Genomic DNA, 20,255 nt, shown 5'->3' with positions numbered 1-20,255 from the left:
CAGAGGCCTATAGACCAGAAGAGTTTGCATAATAAGCAAAGAAAAATAAAATAAAAAATATCAACTTATGGTCAAGTGTATTCAATTCATGATTGCTCAAAAGAAATAAAAAATAAGTAAATGAATAAACAACTAAATGAACCATTTACTAATTAACTTGTGAACATAACTTTGCCATGTGGTTTAATTAATTTTTCGCAATTTTTTTTTACCTTTCAGGAAGTATGCAGGAAAGATGTCCCTTCCATTCTGTCCTGAAAAGCTAGAAATGTGGAATTCCCCTGAGCATGATGTGAGGTTGGTTTCAGGGGTTCGTGAGAATGGTGAGTCCTTTAATCACATGAAACAGGGTGTATACCAAGCATGAATCCAGTGGGTCCAGTTCTCCCAGAGATCTTTAGTCTCCTCGTTTAGTCGTTAGTGACTAAAGATTGGCCAAAGCTTCATTTTGGAGACTTATATTTATAACAATTAGCTCCAGACCCCTATATTTATGCCTAAAAAATTCCCTTCAAAATTGCTGTTTTCCCCTCCCATCTCTAATCTTTGGCACTTATAAAAATATGTATTTGTAGAAATTTCATGTTTTATTAGCATCTGAGATCAGAAAAGGGCAAAAAATAAAAACTGCACAGTTCTCTCATGCTTAAGAACCAGTAGAAAACTGAGAAAAATTGTGATCAAAATAGTTGTGTTACCACTTATTGACAGGTTTTACTGAATCTGAAGGAAAAGATTGTGGTTTAAAATGAGAAAATGATAAATAACTCACTACAATCAAAATCAAAATCAATACTGAATTTTCAGGGGTAAGTTTATAGTTTTTCATTACTACTAACTTCATTTTAAAAATGAATTTAAAAAAAGTTATAATAATTTTTTAGCAAAAAAAAATATCACAAAAAGCATTTTTTTGATTTACTGAAAAATTTGATTTAGCAATGCCCGATTTAATGATTTCCTCAATTTAATGATACCTTGCACTGGTCCCGATTTAACTGCATTGAATGTACAGTAGGCGTCGCTTAATGTGATCACGGTTGATGTTATCATTCGCTTAATGTTATCAGAATCACGAAGTCCCGGAACACTTGTATGTTAACACATGTTAAAAAAGTCGGATATTGTAATCAGCTTCTTTGTTTATTGTTATCACTTTTTCATAAACTTTCAATTTTTTTTCCGTTTTTGTTCCTCAATTAACAGAAATACATAGGCAAACCCTGACGAGACTAACTCTCTGTAGCATTTTGTGGTTTTCAATAGCAGTTCAAATTTTTTCTAGGAATGAAGCTACAGAAAGTTCGCCCCCAGTGACCACGGACTCCCCCTAAGAAACCTTTCTTTTGCACCTAAAAAAATTCAGTCGCTGTACATGTTGCAGGCATTGATGTAGGACCTCCATTGTTGTCATTACTTTGTAAACTGTTAAAGAATTGTGTCAAGATCGAACACAAAGCAAAGTTAAATTAAAATTTAAACAATAAGCAAAACCATGCTGGAAAAGATAGAAAAGCTGAATGTGCTTTGAAACTGGTTAATGAATGTCAGAGAAAACGATCATATTTTACTTCACCTATTACTATGTGATTAAAAATTGCATAATTTAGCTTTTAACTTTTTATAATTCAGATATTTCCATTCTGTTAATTTAATAATTTATAATTTAAAACTGCATTCAGTTGAGTCATTGTGATTTTAATTTGAGGTTGCCAAAAAAAAACCTTAATTGGGAACAAATCATTATTTTGTGTCTCCTGGATTCTTTTCGGTTATTGTTATCAGTCGGTTATTGTTATCAAATTGTATTTGCCCCAAAGTAATCACAGTAAGCAGTACCTACTGTACATGCTTCTCGATTTAACAATAGTCTTGATTTAATGATACATTTTCCCAGTCCCTTGATAATTGTTAAATCGAAGTTATACTGTAGTTTCAGAAAATTGTGGAGGGGGAATTGAACCTTATAAACCTCCCTCTTTTATACAGCCCTAATTCAAACTATTCCTAAATATAGAGCAGAGGTTCCCAAACTTCAATCCTCCGTGGACCCTCTCCAGAAAAATTACAAACTTCACAGACCCCCCCCCCCCCCCGGCGTGCACCAAAAAAAAAAAAAATGATTTGACAAATAAATCTATTTTTTTATAATATATTTTTATGCTTCTTTTCCTTTAAATTTAATTATTCATTGATCTATATATTTTTCAGAGCTCTTGTCTGGTTTTCATTTTTTAGTTTATTATTTTGAGTTATGGAAGAAAAATTCTGTTTGAAATTCAATTCGGAATAAATGTTATCACCGAATTTCTACATCAAGTTTACTAATAAAAATGAACTTTTGAAGTTAGTGAACAAAACACTGTTAAGATAAATAAGATAAATGAATACCTTTGTGCTGAACAGTAAAGTGAGAAAAACAACGTTAAAAAAAAGCACAAATTTGCCAATTACAGCAGACACGTGTTTCAGCGTTACAGGGAACGCCTTTTTCAATGCAAATGATTTTATGGATGAAAAGACATCCGACAAAAGCTGTGTTGGATGTCTTTTCATCCATAAGCTCATTACTTTTTGCATTGAAAAAGGCGTTCCCTGTAACGCCAAAACGCATCTCTGCTGTAATTGGCAAATTTGTGCTTTTTTTAACGTTGTTTTTCTTACTTTAAAACACTGTTGCCCTAGTTTAACAGGGTGGCGACAGATCAGGGAAATCAGGGATATCAGGGAAAAGTCAGGGAACTTGATTAATCAGGGAAATATCAGGGAATTTTGAAAAAAATAACAAAAAATCAGGGAAAATATATTTTATGAAGAAAAAAAATTTTTTTTTTTTTGCTTTACAAAATTAAGTACCCTAATTCCCTACTCAGTTTCCACTAATTATCTGTTCGGAAAAAAAAAGTAAAATGAATGAGGTGCGATATTTGTGCATCTTTTTTCCTCAACGTTAAAGTATTGAATCTTACTTATTAACCACAGGATGAACTTCCTAAGATTGCTTCTGTGTATGTTAGGGTGTTTATTTCACCTAGCTTGAAATTTCCTTTTAAGCTTTCAATGCTATGTAAAATAAACAACCATACAGGCAAAGAGGAAGCCTTCATTAATGCCTTAGCTCCTTTGCCTTTCATTGTCTCAACGTAGTTAGCGTACTATAATCATGATTTCAAGAAGAAATCTTTGGTTTTTGTTTAATACTATAAAAGCTTAAAAGTTATTACTTCTTCGTGTTTTTAATTTAATTGCTAAAATTGAATTTTCAATAAAAAAAACCTTTGTTTTTTGTCGTCATACTATTTGTTGTCACCGCAGATTATAAAGGTTTTCTTTTCTTCAGACTTAAGTGATTCTTTAATTTTATAACCAAGTTGTATTCTTCTTTTATATATTTTGAAATTAACTAATTGTTTTTTTTTTCTTGTATTTCAAAGTTGTTGGTCACGAAAGCAATCTAAGATTTTTTTGTTACATACTGAAATCATTTGAAATAGAGTTAACTTGTGTACTTAAGTAAATATCTTTATTTTTTTATTGTTAAAATGCTGTATTAATTCATTAAAACTTATGTTCTTGATTAGAAAAAAGCTCCCTATAAATGGATGTCAAATTGTTTCATCTGTTTTGCATAAATATGTCAATTAGTTATCTAAGAGTAACTACATTACTTCTATTCTTTCACCATTACTTGTTATTCTTGCAGCAATTATTATATTGTTTGAAAACTCAGTTGAAAATAATTTCAATTACTTTTTTGTTATTTGATAAATACACATATGTTTTTATGAGTAATTTTAATAGTTTCTTAAAATTCTTATACTAAGTGGTCTCTGGTTAAAGTAAAGTTTTTTTTTATATAATTTTCTAAAATCTTTCCATGTAGAAAAATTGAATATACTGTTTTGTAGGGGTTTCCCCCCCCCCAAAAAAAATGACTTGATATGTTTTTTTTAACCATTTTATTAAAAAAGTAGCATTTTTTAAAAATATATCTTTAGTTCAACAACTTTACACAACTTAAAACGTTTAAAATAATTCATTTTATACAAAAATAAAATGGATTTCAAATAGAGCAAAGAAAGATAATCATTATCATTGGTAACGTAAATCAGGGAAAATTGGTGAACTAAATCAGGGAAAAGTCAGGGAACTTTTTTTCACAATTCCTGTCGCCACCCTGTTTAAGTGTGTTAAGTTATGCACACAAAATTAATTAATGTGTAGTATGTTGAGTTTTGAGAGTGAGGGAGGAGGGCTGCTGCACCCTGCATGTACTTAAACAAGAATTTTTTAATTCGTCATAAATGTGCTTTCTTTTTGAATTAAAATACTGTTACTTATCCTTCAATCTCAATTTTATTTAACGTTTTAGCTAGATAGCACCTCGAACTTCCTGGCATGGACTCCCGTGGTCCACGTACCACAGTTTGGTAAACTCTGATATAGAGTATTGGGTCTATAAGAGAAAATTTCTTTTTTTTTTGTATAAATAAAGTTCTTTTTATAATGAAGTTCAATGCTCGCTTTTCAGCATTAATTAACATCTTTTAATTTTATTTTTATTTCATAGGTTTAGAGGTTCACACTGACATTAGGAAAGATTCTCTGACTAAAAATCTTCTACCAGTCGCACCTAAATCACCTGATTCTTTCACTTCTACTGGAACAGTATGTTTAGTACTCAATCAGTGCTGTTTTCTTTTTTCTTTCGTTTGGAATTCATTGATGTGTTAGTTTCATTATTTCCAAAAGTAGTCTACATCCAGGGGAGAATGCAAAGTTTTTGGGTTGGGTGAAATTTAATGAGAGTTCTTACTGAAACAGTTTTGTATGTAAAAAATAAAAACAAAGTCGGCTGACATACCACAAGACGTTTTTGTACATCTGTTAAGGTGTTTATTTTTTCTTGAATGCAAATCAAGATAAAATTTTAAACAGTCTGCAATCTCTAATAGTTCCTTTAAAATGTTTTTTAAAAGTCACTGAGCGGTTTTGGTGTTCTATGCTGTCAACGCCGAAAATGTATAATTATGTGCAAGTGAATCGATTATTTCAGAAAGGGCGTAAGTCCAATGGATTCCCGTAGGACCTACGCCCTTTCTGAAATGATCAATTCAAATGTGATGTAAAGTTCTAGACTAAAAATTCTGAACATTCTAAAACTCTGAATTTACACCCTGTCCCTAGGCCAAGCTTAGAGATTACAGCCTCCCACCCCCTTCACATATCCGAACTATATCGAAATCGCCCCCCCCCCCCCCCACCATCTCTCTCAGAGACATAGCAGCATCTGGGGGATAAGTGAATATTTCGCGCCCCTTCCCCTGTTTCAAAATTGAGGGATGGGTCTCTTTTTTCATTTTCCCTTGGTAATGTTCAAAAAAGAGGTGATGCGCTGGTGCTCCCCAGAAAATTTTCAAAATTGACGCTCCAGAAATACAGTTTTAGGTAATTTAAGGCATTTTAACTTGTCGTAACGGTCATCTTTGATTATGTTACAGGAAGGGATGAGTTAGGGAACTCTCTCTCTCTCTCCCCCATCCCCTTTTAAAATTAAAGTCATAAAATGAAATCTTTGAAAACTTTAATGATGCTAAGAGAGAACGAAGAAATTGAGGCCCTAAAACAGAATTTTAGAGGCTATTTTTTGATGAGCAGGCAATTGGTGGCTTTAGCAAGAAACTTATTTGAAATTAAAGACCGAAATATTCGAAGACATCTTTTATGATGTTTGGGAAATGGATGGGGTTTAGACATTCTTCCCCAGAAAGTTTTCGAAATTGAAAATCTAAATATTTTATTGTAAGTCATCTTTAATGACAAAAGGAAAAAAGATAGAATTTGACAACTCTCTTCCGTAAATTTTTCGAATTTAAAGTCCTAATAACTTCAGTCAATTTTAATAATGTTGGAAAAAGGCTGATGTCTGCGGTTCTCGGGATTTTTTAAAAATGTTAATTCAGGGCCTAATTTTAGACGATTTTAAGTGAGTTGGGGAAGGGGGAAGGGAATACCAAAGTCAAGGCCACTTCCCTGGAAAATTTTCGAGCTTGAAACCTTAAAACAAGATTTTAGACGAACAAGGCCAAATTTTCAGAGTGTAAATTTCAAAAAAATGTGCTTTAGTTTTTTAGACAGAAACACTTAGCAGAAACTATCTTCTAATCTCGGTTTTTTACCACAAAATAATTCCATGTGAAAAAAAAAGAAATAAATAAAATAAAATAAAGCAGAGAAAATATTAGTGAGAATCAAAACACAAATAGTATAAGAACAAAAACACAACAGTATAATTTGTTCTTTTTGTTAAGCTTGACTAAATATTCGTCCCTTTTTGTATGGTCTCTATTTGCTGCTTGCTGCCGGTGGGGTTGCTCGGCACCCCTACAAATAAATATATATATATTTTTTTTTGGGGGGGGGGGTGCTGGAGCTTTGCAGCACCCTCGGAGTCAGCGTCTCTTAAAATTATCTATTTGACCAGAAATGGTACCTTGACTCAAGCATTACGCCCACTTTCCTCTAATTGCTTTTTTTCTGCTCAGTGGGCAGATTGCAAATTTTTATTCCCCAAATACTAGCACACAGCTTTCCTCTTTTTTTCCCCCCCAAGGAGCTGTTTATTTTTTCCCTCCGTGGTATGTGCCCCTAGGTTGGTCTATTGGGTAATCCGAGCCTGGTTATAACTTATACTTTTTAAATGTATAACTTTAAAAAACAAGACACTCTCTTATACCGTAAAGTTAGCTGAATGTGTCTAAATGCCCAAACTAGGTTTAGGAAAATATTTTAGCATTTTAGGGATTTTTTTTTTTCAAAGCTTGAAAGAGAATAAAACAAATACAGTAGTGAGTTTTCTCAAAATTGTATAGGCTGAGAAGAATTCCTTTTTTTTGAACAAAGAATGAAAATACAGTTTGGGAAAATATAGAACAAAAATTTGAAGTTCTGGAGAAATTTCAGGCTTGTAAAATTTTCTGATGTTTATTAAAATGGTCTATTTTATAAATTCAAATTTTGGTTGTTATGTATTTATTTTGAGAAAATTTTTGCCATCCTCTTCAGTTAGTCTTTTTGTTGCTGCTGATGTGCAGTTTATTTTGTGTGTGTGTTCATTCTATGTATTTCCAGGTTCCTCCCTTTTTGCTAACTCCCTTGCCTCTTATTACGGATAGCAAACTGCATCTGCTATGGCCCCAGCCTCAGGAAATCCTGCAAACGGAAGGAGCGCCTTTCAGGACCAGGGGGACCCCTCTCCCTGTTGTCTTGGATGCTGGAGCAGACACAAGTGAGTTTTTGAAAATTATTCAAAGTCTTCTAAGATTAAAATTTTTTTAAAGCTAGCTTTTAACGAGTGTACATTTACCTATATCCAGGGAAACTTTCAGCTATTATTTACAGCTTAAGCAGTAAAATTAATACTTGTTCCTAAAAATCTAATATAGATGTAGATAGAATTTTCGGTGGTGTCTATCTTGGAGTACTCTAGTGCTGTTCTTCCGTCTTTTCGGTGGTGTCTATCTAGGGGTATTCTAGTACTGTTCTTCGTCATCCTCTTATATATATAATAGTGAATAATCGATTAGTGCTGACGTCATCAACAATGAAACTCGCGCCACCACATGATAATTTGACAATATTTTTTGGAAATGTTTGACATGAAGGGAAATGCTTTTCGACAAGACTGAACTGAACCCAGTAACTTATTAACATTTTAACTGGTAAAACTCATTTTAGGAGAATGAAGAAACAAAGAAGGGATCAACAATGAACGTTATCTACTGGAGTTTAGGATTAATCCACGGGAGTTAGGGTTTAAAATTTCAACTATCAAAATATCACCTAACAGGCAATTGATTCGTTCAAATGTAGAAGCAATTTTTACCTGTCATACCATGGCGGGAGATTTTCTAGTTGTAGTAATATTACTCAAAAGAATTATGATCAGGTGACATACACAAAACATTTATTCACTGACAAATCGAAACTTGTTTTACACACGCAACTGAACGTGCCGCAGCTGGAAGCAAGATCCTCACAATCTCTCGTACCTCACCGTTAGGGAGTAGGGTTACACAGAAAGGAACTAATACATTGCCTTCTTATTTTCTGCATAGATAGCATAGAGTTGATGTTTTAAAGTAAAAAATACCAACAAAAACCTCAGCAAAGAATATGTAATTGTATTCCCATATTTTCCTTTGAAAGAAAAATGGGAAGTCCCCTTGAAGCAAAGGTTGTTTGTTTAAGGGTAAAAAAAATCAAATCGCACAAAATTTGCATTTAACTGCATACATTTGTTTCGGTGTTATAAGGAATCTTTTTTTAAATGCAAAAGAGGTGAGCTCATGGAGGAAAAGGTGTCTGGCAAAGGCAACAAGACAGAAAAGCAAACAGCTTAAAAAGTAAAAATAGAGGATTTTTCAAAAAATATAAGGAAAAAAAAATTATAAACCAATAACAAACTAATAGGAATTCAAGCAATCTTTAAACGCTTTCTTGCAGTTACAAAACCCCAACAGGTACCAAACCTTTATTACTTTTTTGCTGCTTAAGGTCTTTGGTGATTTACCACGGAAATAAGGTAACATTCCTGGTCATGTTCCTCCTGTCCTCCATGTAAATATTATCTAAACTAATTTTGGTTTGGCATCTACGTTAAAATGCTAACTGTTTTTTTCACTTCTAAATCGAAGAAGAAAGACATTTTGATTTGCATGTAACTGAGCAGTCTCAGTAGCGATCCAGGTATAAAACTTCAATGAAGTGATTATTCTGTTCTTTAATCTTTTCTTTTCATGCTACTCGTGGGTAGGTGCACGTAAGTGTAATTTGTAACGAAATGACGGGATGGCATGTTTTAAAGTTTATATAAGGTGTAATAGTGTTTTATTATTTTAATTGAATAAATTTTTAACAGAGTTAATTTGAGAAGTATTTGTAATTATTCAAGTAGAATTTCAGCTCATGCTTTACACAAATGCCGACTCTGCAATGAGTATTTTCCAGCAACCATAATTATAATTTTTTTTCCAATGTAAATTTGCTTCAAATTAATCTTCATAACTATGTTTTGATTTCAGCTCTTCATGCATCTCTTGACATCTGGGATGTTCATCAGGAGAACTTTGCGTCGAACGGTGTGGGGTGTGTAGTGGAAGATGTCGTCTGTCCAGAAGCTACCGAGAGTGGTATAATATTCTGCCATCTTTCACCAGGGTCCCATGCCAGATTTGAAAGCTATAAGTTGATCATTAAAGATAAGCGGGTGAGTGCCCCATAATATTGTTTTTAATCTGATCTTATTCAATTATAATAGGTTTATTGGCATATTGAATAAATGTATTGCATCAACCTTTTTACGTTAGATCCGTATTCTCTCTCCCGATGTCATCGGACTGCACTATGCCCTCTGTACTCTAGGGCAGCTGTTTTCCCTGTATAATGAAGATGGAGAAATCTGTGTGCCTGCACTCTATGTGAGTTTCATAGTTTTACGAGCAATACTTTAGTCTCAAGAGCTTGAAACTTCTTTCCTTGTTTGATCCTCTTTGATGTATGCTTCGTAATTAAATAATGGAAATTATGTTTTCAGATACATGATTGGCCTCAGTTGCAGCACCGGGCCGTTCTCCTTGACTTCTCTCCTGCTGCTAGGAAGCCTGACTTGGTACGTCCCAAGTAAATACAATCTGAAAACTTACTGATGTGTGCACTTGGGGCAGATACAAAGGGAGGGTCATGTGGGGTCATCACTGCCTCCCCCCCTAAACTGTCAACAAAATTATCCATCCTTCCATTTTGAATGCATGTAATGGTACAAGATTGATTGATATCAAATATCACATAAATATATTGTTACACATTGTAAAATAAGAAATAATAACGTATAATAGCACACATTACAGATTTAATTTGTGCTATTATACATTGTTATTTCTTATTTTATTTTTCAAGCCCAAAGGTATTTATTTCACTTTATTCCGCATTGTGTTTAAATGCTTTATGAAGCAAATGCAAAGGGTTGCATTACACTTTTTAATTGATTATTTAATTTTTAAAGTAAATATTTGAAATGATGCCATGCCGGCTACTCCGAGGTAATACGGTAGTAATGTATCTCTTTATATTGAACAAAAGTAAGGTCAAAGAAATTGTGAGAGGAAGTCTGTGGCGAGCTTGCGTCCAGGAGACTCCATAGCACCTACAGCCTTGAAATTTTGTACAAAATTACTTCCAGCCCCAGAGGTTTGCACCTGGGGTTTTGGTTTTAAAATTTCAAATTAGTTTTTTTTATAATTAATTTTTTAAGCTCAGATTTCGCGTAAATTACCTATCAAAGGGGTGAAAATTACTTGCACATATTAATATTATGTATCGTTGGAAAGGGTGGAATTTTCCGCCTTTGACACAATTTGTTTCAATGCTCTAACTTAATTATGGCCGGAGTTATTTGTGATTTTAGCTGAATTTTTTTAGGCTTAACTGAAATTTAGGCACTATTTTCTTCATAAAATCTATCAGTAAAAGTTAAGTCATTCTCCCACAATTTTCTTTTTGACACCTCTGGGAGCGACTTTTTTACTCCAGATCTAACTCGACCCATGGTCGAAAAATGAAGCTTCTATCTCAAAAGAAAAAAAGTTAGAAACCGTTTTAATCAAAGTCAAAAATCTCATCTCCACTCAAATTATTGATGTTTTATTTGGCGTTGCCATAATTAGGTCTTTTAGATTTGTTTCTTCTTTCTCATTCGCAAATTTTAAGGCTTTTTATTTTAACGGAAAATCTTAGGCTCAACTCAATTCAAGCCCCGAGCTATAAAGCAAAATATATTACTAGAGACCACCGGGATCGCCGATATATATCAGTCGATATAACAGGGTGGCGACAGATCAGGGAGATCAGGGAAAAGTCCGGGAACTTTATTAATCATGGAAAAGTCAGGGAAAATATCAGGGAATTTCGAAAAAATAACAAAAAAATCAGGGAAAAAATTGATTTTATGAAGAAAAAAAAAATTTTTTTTTTTTGCTTTACAAAATTAAGTATCCTAATTCCCTACGCATTTTCCGCCAATTATTTGTTCAAAAAAGAAAAAAAAAGTAAAATTAATGAAGTGCGATTATACACTGCCGCATATTTGTGCATTTTTTCCCCTCAACGTCAATGTATTGAATCTTGCTTATTTACCACAGGATGAACTTCCGAAGATTGCTTCTGTGTCTGTTAGGTTGTTTATTTTACCTAGCTTGAAATTTCTTTTCACACTTTCAATGCGACGTAAAATAAACAACCATACAGGCAAAGAGGAAGCCTTCATTAATGCCTTAGCTCCTTTGCCTTTTATTCCCATTGTTTCGAAGTGATTAGCGTACTGTAATCATGATTTCAAGAAGAAATCTTTGGTTTTTGAATTAATACTGATGAAAGCTTAAAAGTTATTACTTCACGTTTTTAATTTAATTGCTAAAATTGAACTTTCAATAAAAAAAACTTTGTTTTTTGCCGTTTTTACTATTTGCTGTCGCCGCAGATTATAGTTTTCTTTTCTTCAGACTTAACTGATTCTTTTATTTTATAGCCAAGTTGTTTTCTTCTTTTATATATTTTGAAACTAACTAATTGCTTTTTTTTTTTCTTGCATTTCAAAGTTGTTTGTTACAAAAGCAATCCAAGATTTTTTTTGTTACATACTGAAATCATTTGAAATAGAGTTAACTTGTGTACTTAAGTAAATATCTTAATTTTTTTATTGTTTAAAATGCTGTATTCATTCATTAAAACCTATGTTCTTGATTAAAGAAAAGCTCCCTGTGAATGGATGTCAAAAGGTTGCATCTGTTTTGCATAAATATGTCAATTAGTTATATAAGAATAAATACATTACTTCTATTCTTTCACTAGTACTTGTAATTCTTGCAACAATTATTACAACTGTTTGAAAAATTTAGTTCAAAATAATTTCAATTACTTTTAATTCTACCATAAATACACATATGTTTTTAAGGGTGTGTTTAATAGTTTCTTAAAATTCTTATGCAAAGTGGTTTCTGGAAGTAAAGTATTTTTTTTTAAATTTTCTATAATCTTTCCATGTAGAAAAATTTAATATACTGTGTTGTAGTTTTTTTTTTTCCAAAAAACATTGTCTTGATGTTTTTTATTAACCATTTTGTTAAAAAAGTAGCATCTTTTTAAAATATATCTCTTGTTCAACAACTTTACACAACTTAAAACGTTTAAAATACTGAATTTTATACAAACATACGAGTACAAGAGATTTCAATTAGAGCAAAGAAAGGAAACCATTATCATTGGTAACGTAAATCAGGGAAATTTGGTGAACTTTATCAGGGAAATCAGGGAAAAGTCAGGGAACTTTTTTTCACAGTTCCTGTTGCCACCCTGTATAAATCATGATATATATCACAATATACAGGGTGGTTATAATTAAAGTTACCCTGTTTAGACCCCTCTAGTGACGGTTCTACACATCAGATTTCGATGAAATGTGGAATATAGATTATATAGACCATGGGGAGCAGGATTATACAATTAAAAAAAAAAATTCAAAAATGGACAATAGGGGGCGCTCTACACGTAAAACATCCAGCAACAACAATGTTGTGTATGAACAGTTACTGCATCCCGATTAGATTACCGTATGGTGTGGTTTCACCGGTGATTTCATCCTCGGTCCCTATTTCTTCGAGGAGACCCCACTCCAAGGTCCTAAAAGGTGTTCCGTCACAGGTCTCAGATACTTTTCTACAGCTGGGCCCCAGCGATCGCCGGACCTAAATCTGTGTGACTTCTGGCTGTGGGGCTTCCTGAAAGATCGGGTCTATGGTGGAAGCATACCACGGGAAGTGCCTGAATTAAAGGACAGCATAAGGCGTCATGTTCATGCTATTTAGAGGGAAACCCTTCGTGCAACTGTGGCTCACGCTATAACACGTTTTGAATACATGATTGACGCAGATGGAATGCAAATTGAACAAATTCTGTAACAAAATCGGTTTTTATGACACAGTCTCCGTCTTATTTAATTCATGCGCCCTTTGCTACCCTGATGGTAGAGTTTTGAACTAATTTTCTTTTATTGCATAATCCTGCTATCCATGGTCTATATAATCTATATTCCAAGTTTCATCGAAATCTGATGTGTAGAACGTTTACTAGAGGGGTCTAAACAGCGTAACTTTAATTATAACCACCCTGTATATCCAATATTTATTTTGAAAATAAGATATTTTGATATTTTCGATGTTTATTTTTTCAACTACTGTATCATCAATATAAAAATTGCATTATTCATAGTAATATTGTTCATTTATTATTAAAAATAACCAAAAAGTTATGTACTACCTTTTTACGAGTATTAATACATCATTAATGCAGCAAAGTATTCTTTTTTATTTTATGATCATTCAATTATCAGTAATGTTGCTATTATTATGCATGTTAAAAGTGCTAAATTAAATATTACATGTTGGTTAGAAAAAAATAAATGTCTTATGACTGTGCAGCGACAGATGTATATATTTTTATTTCTGAATCATATAACTGCGTAAAATTAGCTAACAGAACACAAATGAGTAAAAATTAACTCCGTTAAAATTTACAAAAATATAAAGTGAAATATTAGGAATAAATAATTAAAGAAAACTTAATTTTAAGTCTACATATTGTAATAATAATAATATAAGATAATAAAGAGTGATTTGAGGATGCATTTACTATTTTGAACACTTCAATTTTTGCTGATTGAAAATATCGATACGTATCAAAATATCAGATATATATCAAAATATTGGATATTTTCAAACCCTGGAGATCACAAATATGAAAGCAACTTTTCAAACATACAATAGAGCAGCTATATAGATAGACTGATGCATCAGCTTAAGTTTAGCCTTTTCGGATCGGATTTTTCATTGTTGAGGAGCTGGGTTACCACAGCAAAGTTTCCTGTTTTGCCAAATTTGCGGTAAATAATATTTTATTTAATAAACAATTCATGTGTGCAGCTAATAATCACTCCCAGTGAACAATCACCAAACGCGAGAATTCGCCAGAAAAGACATCTACTCAAACACACGCTCCAATCCAAAATGGCTGATCTTAAGCTGATGCGTCAGCTTGTTCATATATACAGGGACCTTAACGTACAAAACTGCAGTTTTGCAATGCTCATAGCTGCCAAGTGCTCCGTTTTTCCCGGAGTTTCTCCGATTTTTATTGCGTACTCCGAAAATCCGATTTATTCCAAAAAACTCCGTTTTTTTGACTTTGCTTGTACACTTTTCGATTTCTAAGGAAAAAGAAGAAATTTCCCTGTCCTGGAAGGTAGGAATTGTGCACAAACTCAACAAAAGAGGAGGTAATTTGATGCTCTGGAAGCATTAATATCAGGATCAACACTGAGTGGAGCGGAGAACATCGTTTTTTCATCGAGCATTTTAGCTACGTGCAGAACGTAGCCGCCATGTTTGGTCATTCATAAGATGGAAGTAGGCGATGCCTAAGTGTTTTCGTTTTCAAAGACAAAGCAAAATTGGGGTTTCTTTTAACTGCAAACTAGTGAAAATAAGCAAAATATGCTACAAAATGTTTTTTTTTTAGGTTATTTTAAATAATTTTATTGAGAAATGAAGACAATTATACTATTTAAAGTTTCGTCTTAACCCAACTGCTTTGGACACGGGTGTGCTAAAAATTTTCAATTAAATTGTAGTTTCATGGGGATTTTTTATTTTAAAGATATTTTCATGCAACAAATTCAAAATTTTATATCTGAATTTTTGACTTAGTCGCCATATTTGGTCATTTGCGAGATTTAAGTACACAAGACTCTTAAAGTGGCCAAGTTTTCAAAATCGGAATTAGATGTTTATTGCAATGCAAACTATTGAAAATAATGCAAAATGGGCTTCTTCTTTTTTTTTTTTTTTTCCGGAAAATTCTTAATTTTTTTCCTCAAAAATGCAAAATTTTTTTCTTCAGAATATTATTTTATCCTCATTGGTTTAGACGCTAATGTGGCTAAAAACTGTCTATTTCATCTAAATTTTTGTTTTTTGCGGATTATTAATTATTTATAATTACTTTTAATGCAACAAATTCAAAAATCTATCATCTTAAATTTTTCGCATTGTTACCATGTTTGGTCATTTGCAAGATGGAAGTAGACAAGACTATTAATAGCCTAAGTTTCCAAAAACAGAATTGGTTGTTTGTCTCAATGCAAACTATTGAAAATAACAAAAGGCAAAAAGTTAGTTTTTCTTTTCTTTTTTTTTTAATTATTTTTTTGAAAGGGAAATTTTATCTGTATTTGATCCTTTTTGCCTCGGAGGCTTTGTTATAAGCTGAAACTATTTCATCTAAAATGAAGGTTTCCGCTGACTTCTCATTTATTTATTTATTTATTTTTTATTTTAATAAATCAGAAACGCATTTTAACTTGAATTTTCCATGTACAAAAAAAGTATTGAATAACTTTATTTTAGAATGTGCGAAGTCCTATTCATCTATTTTTTAAATGAAAGTTGTAATAACTGCCCCATCCCCCCTCCAGTTTGTGTTTCAAAACTTAGCGACAGTGGTGGCCACTAAGTTTTTGGAGTCTAGTGGCCACTGGCCACTTAGAAGATTTCCGAGTCTTGATCTTTACTATGAAGTTGCTTTACTTCCAAATATAAGAAGTAATTGTGTTTTATTATTATTATTATTTTTTTTTTATTTTAAATCTTGAATATGTTCTTATGCAATGCATTTTCAATAGATGTCGGATATATATAAAATAATATTTTAAAGGGTTGCAGTTTTATTAAATCAAACAGTAATCATGTTTTTTTTATTTTTCAATATGTACCTACGTAATGATGCTTTTTTAATGTAAAATAATTGTATTTTGAACTTGGTTGTAGTTTTGTTGAAAATCTAACATGAAAATTCAGAAACGCATTGTAATGGTGCTTAGATAGAAGCTTACAATACAGAAGGAAGGTTTAGCACAGGCCACGATTTGGTGCTCCTATTTTAACCCTCATTGCTCCTATTTTTTCCCTTAAGTGCTCCTATTTTTTTTATCTTGAGGTTGGCAGCTATGATATGCTCATGAGACCCTTAGCCTTCACGGCTGTGCAAGTTGGTACAAGTTATTTTGAAACCCGTGGAAAGGGTGCTTTTTGTTCCAAGGGAAACTCATAATGCATTTTTACTATTTTTTTTTCAATTGACGATTTGAATCTGTGCAAATCAAATAAGATTGAGAAGCAAACTTCGGGGGTTGGTGAGCGTCAGCAAGCAGGTTGCGTAGCCCCCTAGTATTGGAAAAAATAAAAATGACTATTTCATTCTTTTATCAAATTTGTATTTGAAATTTATTAATTTTGTAGCAGAATTATCAGTTATTATCACATAAAAATTTTGTACAGCACAACTTTACCATGTAGCTTGAGAATAAACCTTAAAATTTTTTATTGTCAAAGAAATTAGACCAGGGCCTCTTTTCAGTTAACACTAAAAACTTTTCATGTAAAATGATATTCATTTCATGGAAATGCAGCTCATGTTGTGGTGTTTTATCTTTGTGAGAATGCTAATGTAAGTTAATAATATGTTACAAATAAAGATGTAACATTTTCAGAAACATATGACTAAAGATGCCCCGAACATTTAGTTGGTATTCAGTATGCTGCATATTCGGTGGACAAATTAAACATTTGGTTCTGCCAAATACTTCAATATTCAGCTACTGAATAGTAAACAAATTTAAATGCTCGATAATTGGCATGGTGGTAACACAAACTGGAAAACCTGAAAGTCAGGGAATTCTCAGGGAAATTTTAATTTCTGGAAAAAATCAGGGGATTATCATGATATTTTTAAAATGTCTCAAAATGTCAGGGAAAAATATAATTTTTAACCACCAAACCTCTGAAGTTTCCCCTGATATTTCTTTTCAAAGCTTGTAAATAAAAGTTGTTTATTTTCATTAAAACCTCAATCCAGAAATGTTTAACTGAAATTTTCTAATTATTTTGAGTGCAATTTTTGAAATATCACAAGTTAAATGATGAACCAGTCAAAATTCAATTAATAAAGCTTAGTCTTCCAATTTTGAATGTTAATCTTACTGTTTTCTTTCTTGTTTTCTGATGTAAAAATCTGCTGTTTTTCCTCATACTTTTCAAACTAAAATCTACTGCTTGCCACAGTTATAAAATCAGGGAAATTTTTGGAGCTAAATCAGGTAATTATCAGGGAACTTTTTTTCCAGGATTTTGTTACCACCATGATTGGCAAACAAATATATTTTATTTTTTCATAAATTAAAGTTACAGAAGAGTTCCTTTTATTTATTAACCAATTAATTAATTTATTAGTAACTATAAAACCTAATTAAAAAAAATCATTCTGATAAAAAGTTTGAAGATTCTTTATCAATTACCGCAGAGACTAAGGTACAAGAAATTCACTAAAAGAGATTGTAATTTAAAGATATTTTCGGCGACTTGCATTTTGTATTTGTGTAGAAGGTAACTGCAAGATTCTTTATTTATGGCACAACATGTTATCCTGATTAACAGTTATCAAATCATGCGGAAATAAATTAATTATCTGTGTATGCAGAGTTGCAGACAAACATAAACCAAATTAGTCGTTTACTAAACAAATTTGTTCTTGATTTTAGAATGATTTATTTAAAATTAATAATTATATTTATATATAATGTAAATGAATTTCACATGTTAAATGGAAATACATTTGTATTTTCCAAAATAGATAAAAATTTTCTCTTTCAGGTTGGTTAAAATTCAAATATTACAGTTAAAGTTTTTTAATGAAGCATTTGGTATTCGACCAAATATTTGGTTCGAATTTTAAGCAAATTCGGTAATTGGCAAAATATCGTATTCGACGCTTCTCTACTTATGACATTGATAAAAAGGTTTTCAAATTAATTACAGCCCCTTCTAAGCAATCAACAATAGGTAATCTTTTCAAAGTACAATTGAATTAAAGTTTGAATTTTGTAATTGCTTTTCCATACTGTTTTTTTTTTTTTTTTTTAATAATCAAAGAATAAAGACTTTTAACAAATGGATACTTTTAAGGATATGTCTTCTTGTTTGACTTAAATTGAATTCAAATAATTTTGCTTTATTGAATCAGCAGCTTTGTTAAATAAAAAATGTTTAGAATTAACTTCAGTCATATAAACTGGTATATATCTATATGTTACTGAAAAATAGTTTTCAAAGAAATTTTTATATTCAAAGCGATCAGTTTCCAAGTTTTTCGAAATTTTATGCAGTATTTCTGAATTTTAAATTAAAAAGCATATTTTTTGTGTATTGCTTTTGTTAACATAAAAGTGCAAAATTCCTAGAAAGTATCAAACATTTTCTAGAGCTAAATGAACATTTTTGTATAAAAATCTAAAACTGATTTCTTTCTGTTCCCAGGAAACATTAAAGGGCTACATAAAGGTCATGTCTTTATTGAAATTAAGGCAAGTAAGTGTTTTTGCTCAGTGAGATGCGGCAGATAAATCATTGTGATTTAGTGCTCAATATATGCCTTACTTTTTGTTTTGTTTTTGAACATTTGTCATAATTTTATCCCTTTCAGCATCAGAAAAGTGCACTTTGCAGAAGTGTTGTTGGTGTCTTAGTGGAAGTTATTTTTTCCACCTGGCCTTTTGCAAAAAAAAAAATTTTTTTTTCAAAATATATTCAGCCAGACAACTACATGGATTTGAGGCACTCACATGGGCGTAGTCAGGATTCCAGTTAGGGGGAGGCAAACATAGGAGCAACAAGATAGTGGTTTTTAGTTGCCCCTTCCCCTGTGTGGACCTCGGAAAAATTATTTTGAAATGATAATCCCCCTCTTCCCTTAAAATAGCATTTTATAACGTGGCTGGAAAAGGGCTTAAAAAAGTGGCTATGGACATTTTTTGAAATTGAAGTCCTAAAACTGCAATTTAAAATTGTCTTTGGATACATTTGGAGACAGCGTGGGAGTCAGTCAGAAGAGGCGGTTGCCTCTCCCTGCCCTTATCTGGCTATGCCCATTGTCACTCATGGAAGGATGGTATAAACTTTTTTCTCCCAGAAAAAAATTGAAACTTGGTTCTTATATATGTCGAGAGCGCCAAATATAATGATGCGGCTCTAATTTTTAAAACATTTGTAAATCTCAGTGTATCAGACAGAAACCAGAAAATATCCATGCTCGTTTTTAAATATTAGAACTAAATTCAGACTTCTTCACACTTGGACATCAAACTTGTCATAAGAATTTAAAACTAACACTATTTAAGAAAATTACCAATGAGTACCAGAAAGTCTCATAAGTGTTGCTTAGTCAATGACTGAGAATTATGCCATTTTTTCTTTGAAAACAAGTTTATACTGTTCCCTTGTCGGTACCAGAATGCATGTCAACTGTTTCTGAACCAAAACTAAGGAGATATTCAACTATAACCTGCAATAGAGCTAAGCATTGCATGACATACAATGTGTGTGTACAACTTGCTGAAGTAGTGAATTACCTGTATAATTACTGCACCAAAAACGGATATATTTTGCTAATTTTCTCTCTGATATTGAAAAATAATTATCATCTCTGCTCATAAATTCATCTCTAATTTATTATACTCAAGAATCATGCAAGTTTTATTGCTCTGCCTTCCATAAAGGGGAAAAATACCCCTTAAAACACCCCCGTTGAACATTTCAATAGCATAGTCTGCTCCATGACCTCTGCGGTTAACATTAATCAATCAGCATAGGGATGCCCATCCCTTTTAAGAACAATGGTGCACCCCCTTAAATATCACCCCCCCCCCTTAAGAAGGAAAGTATTGTTAAAAGATCCCCGGAAAATTTCAATGGCCCATCCTTCGTCATGACTCCTCTACTTGGGCATCCCTGAATCAACAGTATATTAATTCCATTTTTCCATGCACAGTGTCGAACTTCTCTCTTCAACCATGAACTATTGCATCAAGGTCAAGTATTTTGTAGTTCCGTTTTCTTAAAAGCAACTTAATAGCAAGATTTTAGCAACAGACAATTGGTAATTTTGAAGCGAATGAAACATTGCCAAAAATTTATGTGTTAATTAGTATCTCTTAGTTAAAGTTGTAGAAAAACGAAATCTTGCTAAACATAACAGGAAAATTATGAATCAATGGATAGCTGGTTTGATCGTCAATTCTCTAGCGTTCGGAAGAA

General features: G+C 32.3%; 1 protein-coding gene across 1 annotated transcript in view; it reads left to right on the top strand.

Moving 5' to 3' along the window:
* Positions 1-223: 223 nt before the first annotated feature.
* LOC129216190 (uncharacterized) overlaps positions 224-20,255 on the top strand; it is a 46,854-nt gene continuing 26,822 nt past the window's right edge. Inside the window, exons 1-7 of the mRNA XM_054850371.1 lie at positions 224-323; positions 4,571-4,668; positions 7,132-7,288; positions 9,084-9,268; positions 9,369-9,479; positions 9,596-9,670; positions 18,480-18,530. Of these exons, the coding sequence (XP_054706346.1) occupies positions 236-323; positions 4,571-4,668; positions 7,132-7,288; positions 9,084-9,268; positions 9,369-9,479; positions 9,596-9,670; positions 18,480-18,530 (765 nt within the window). The 5' untranslated portion in view covers positions 224-235. The remainder of the gene's footprint in view (positions 324-4,570; positions 4,669-7,131; positions 7,289-9,083; positions 9,269-9,368; positions 9,480-9,595; positions 9,671-18,479; positions 18,531-20,255) is intronic.

Source organism: Uloborus diversus, chromosome 2, assembly GCF_026930045.1.
Source record: "Uloborus diversus isolate 005 chromosome 2, Udiv.v.3.1, whole genome shotgun sequence".
Classification (NCBI taxonomy): Eukaryota; Metazoa; Arthropoda; class Arachnida; order Araneae; family Uloboridae; genus Uloborus; species Uloborus diversus.
The sequence above is the reverse complement of the archived record's forward strand: the minus strand, read 5'-3'. Positions and strand labels throughout refer to the sequence as shown.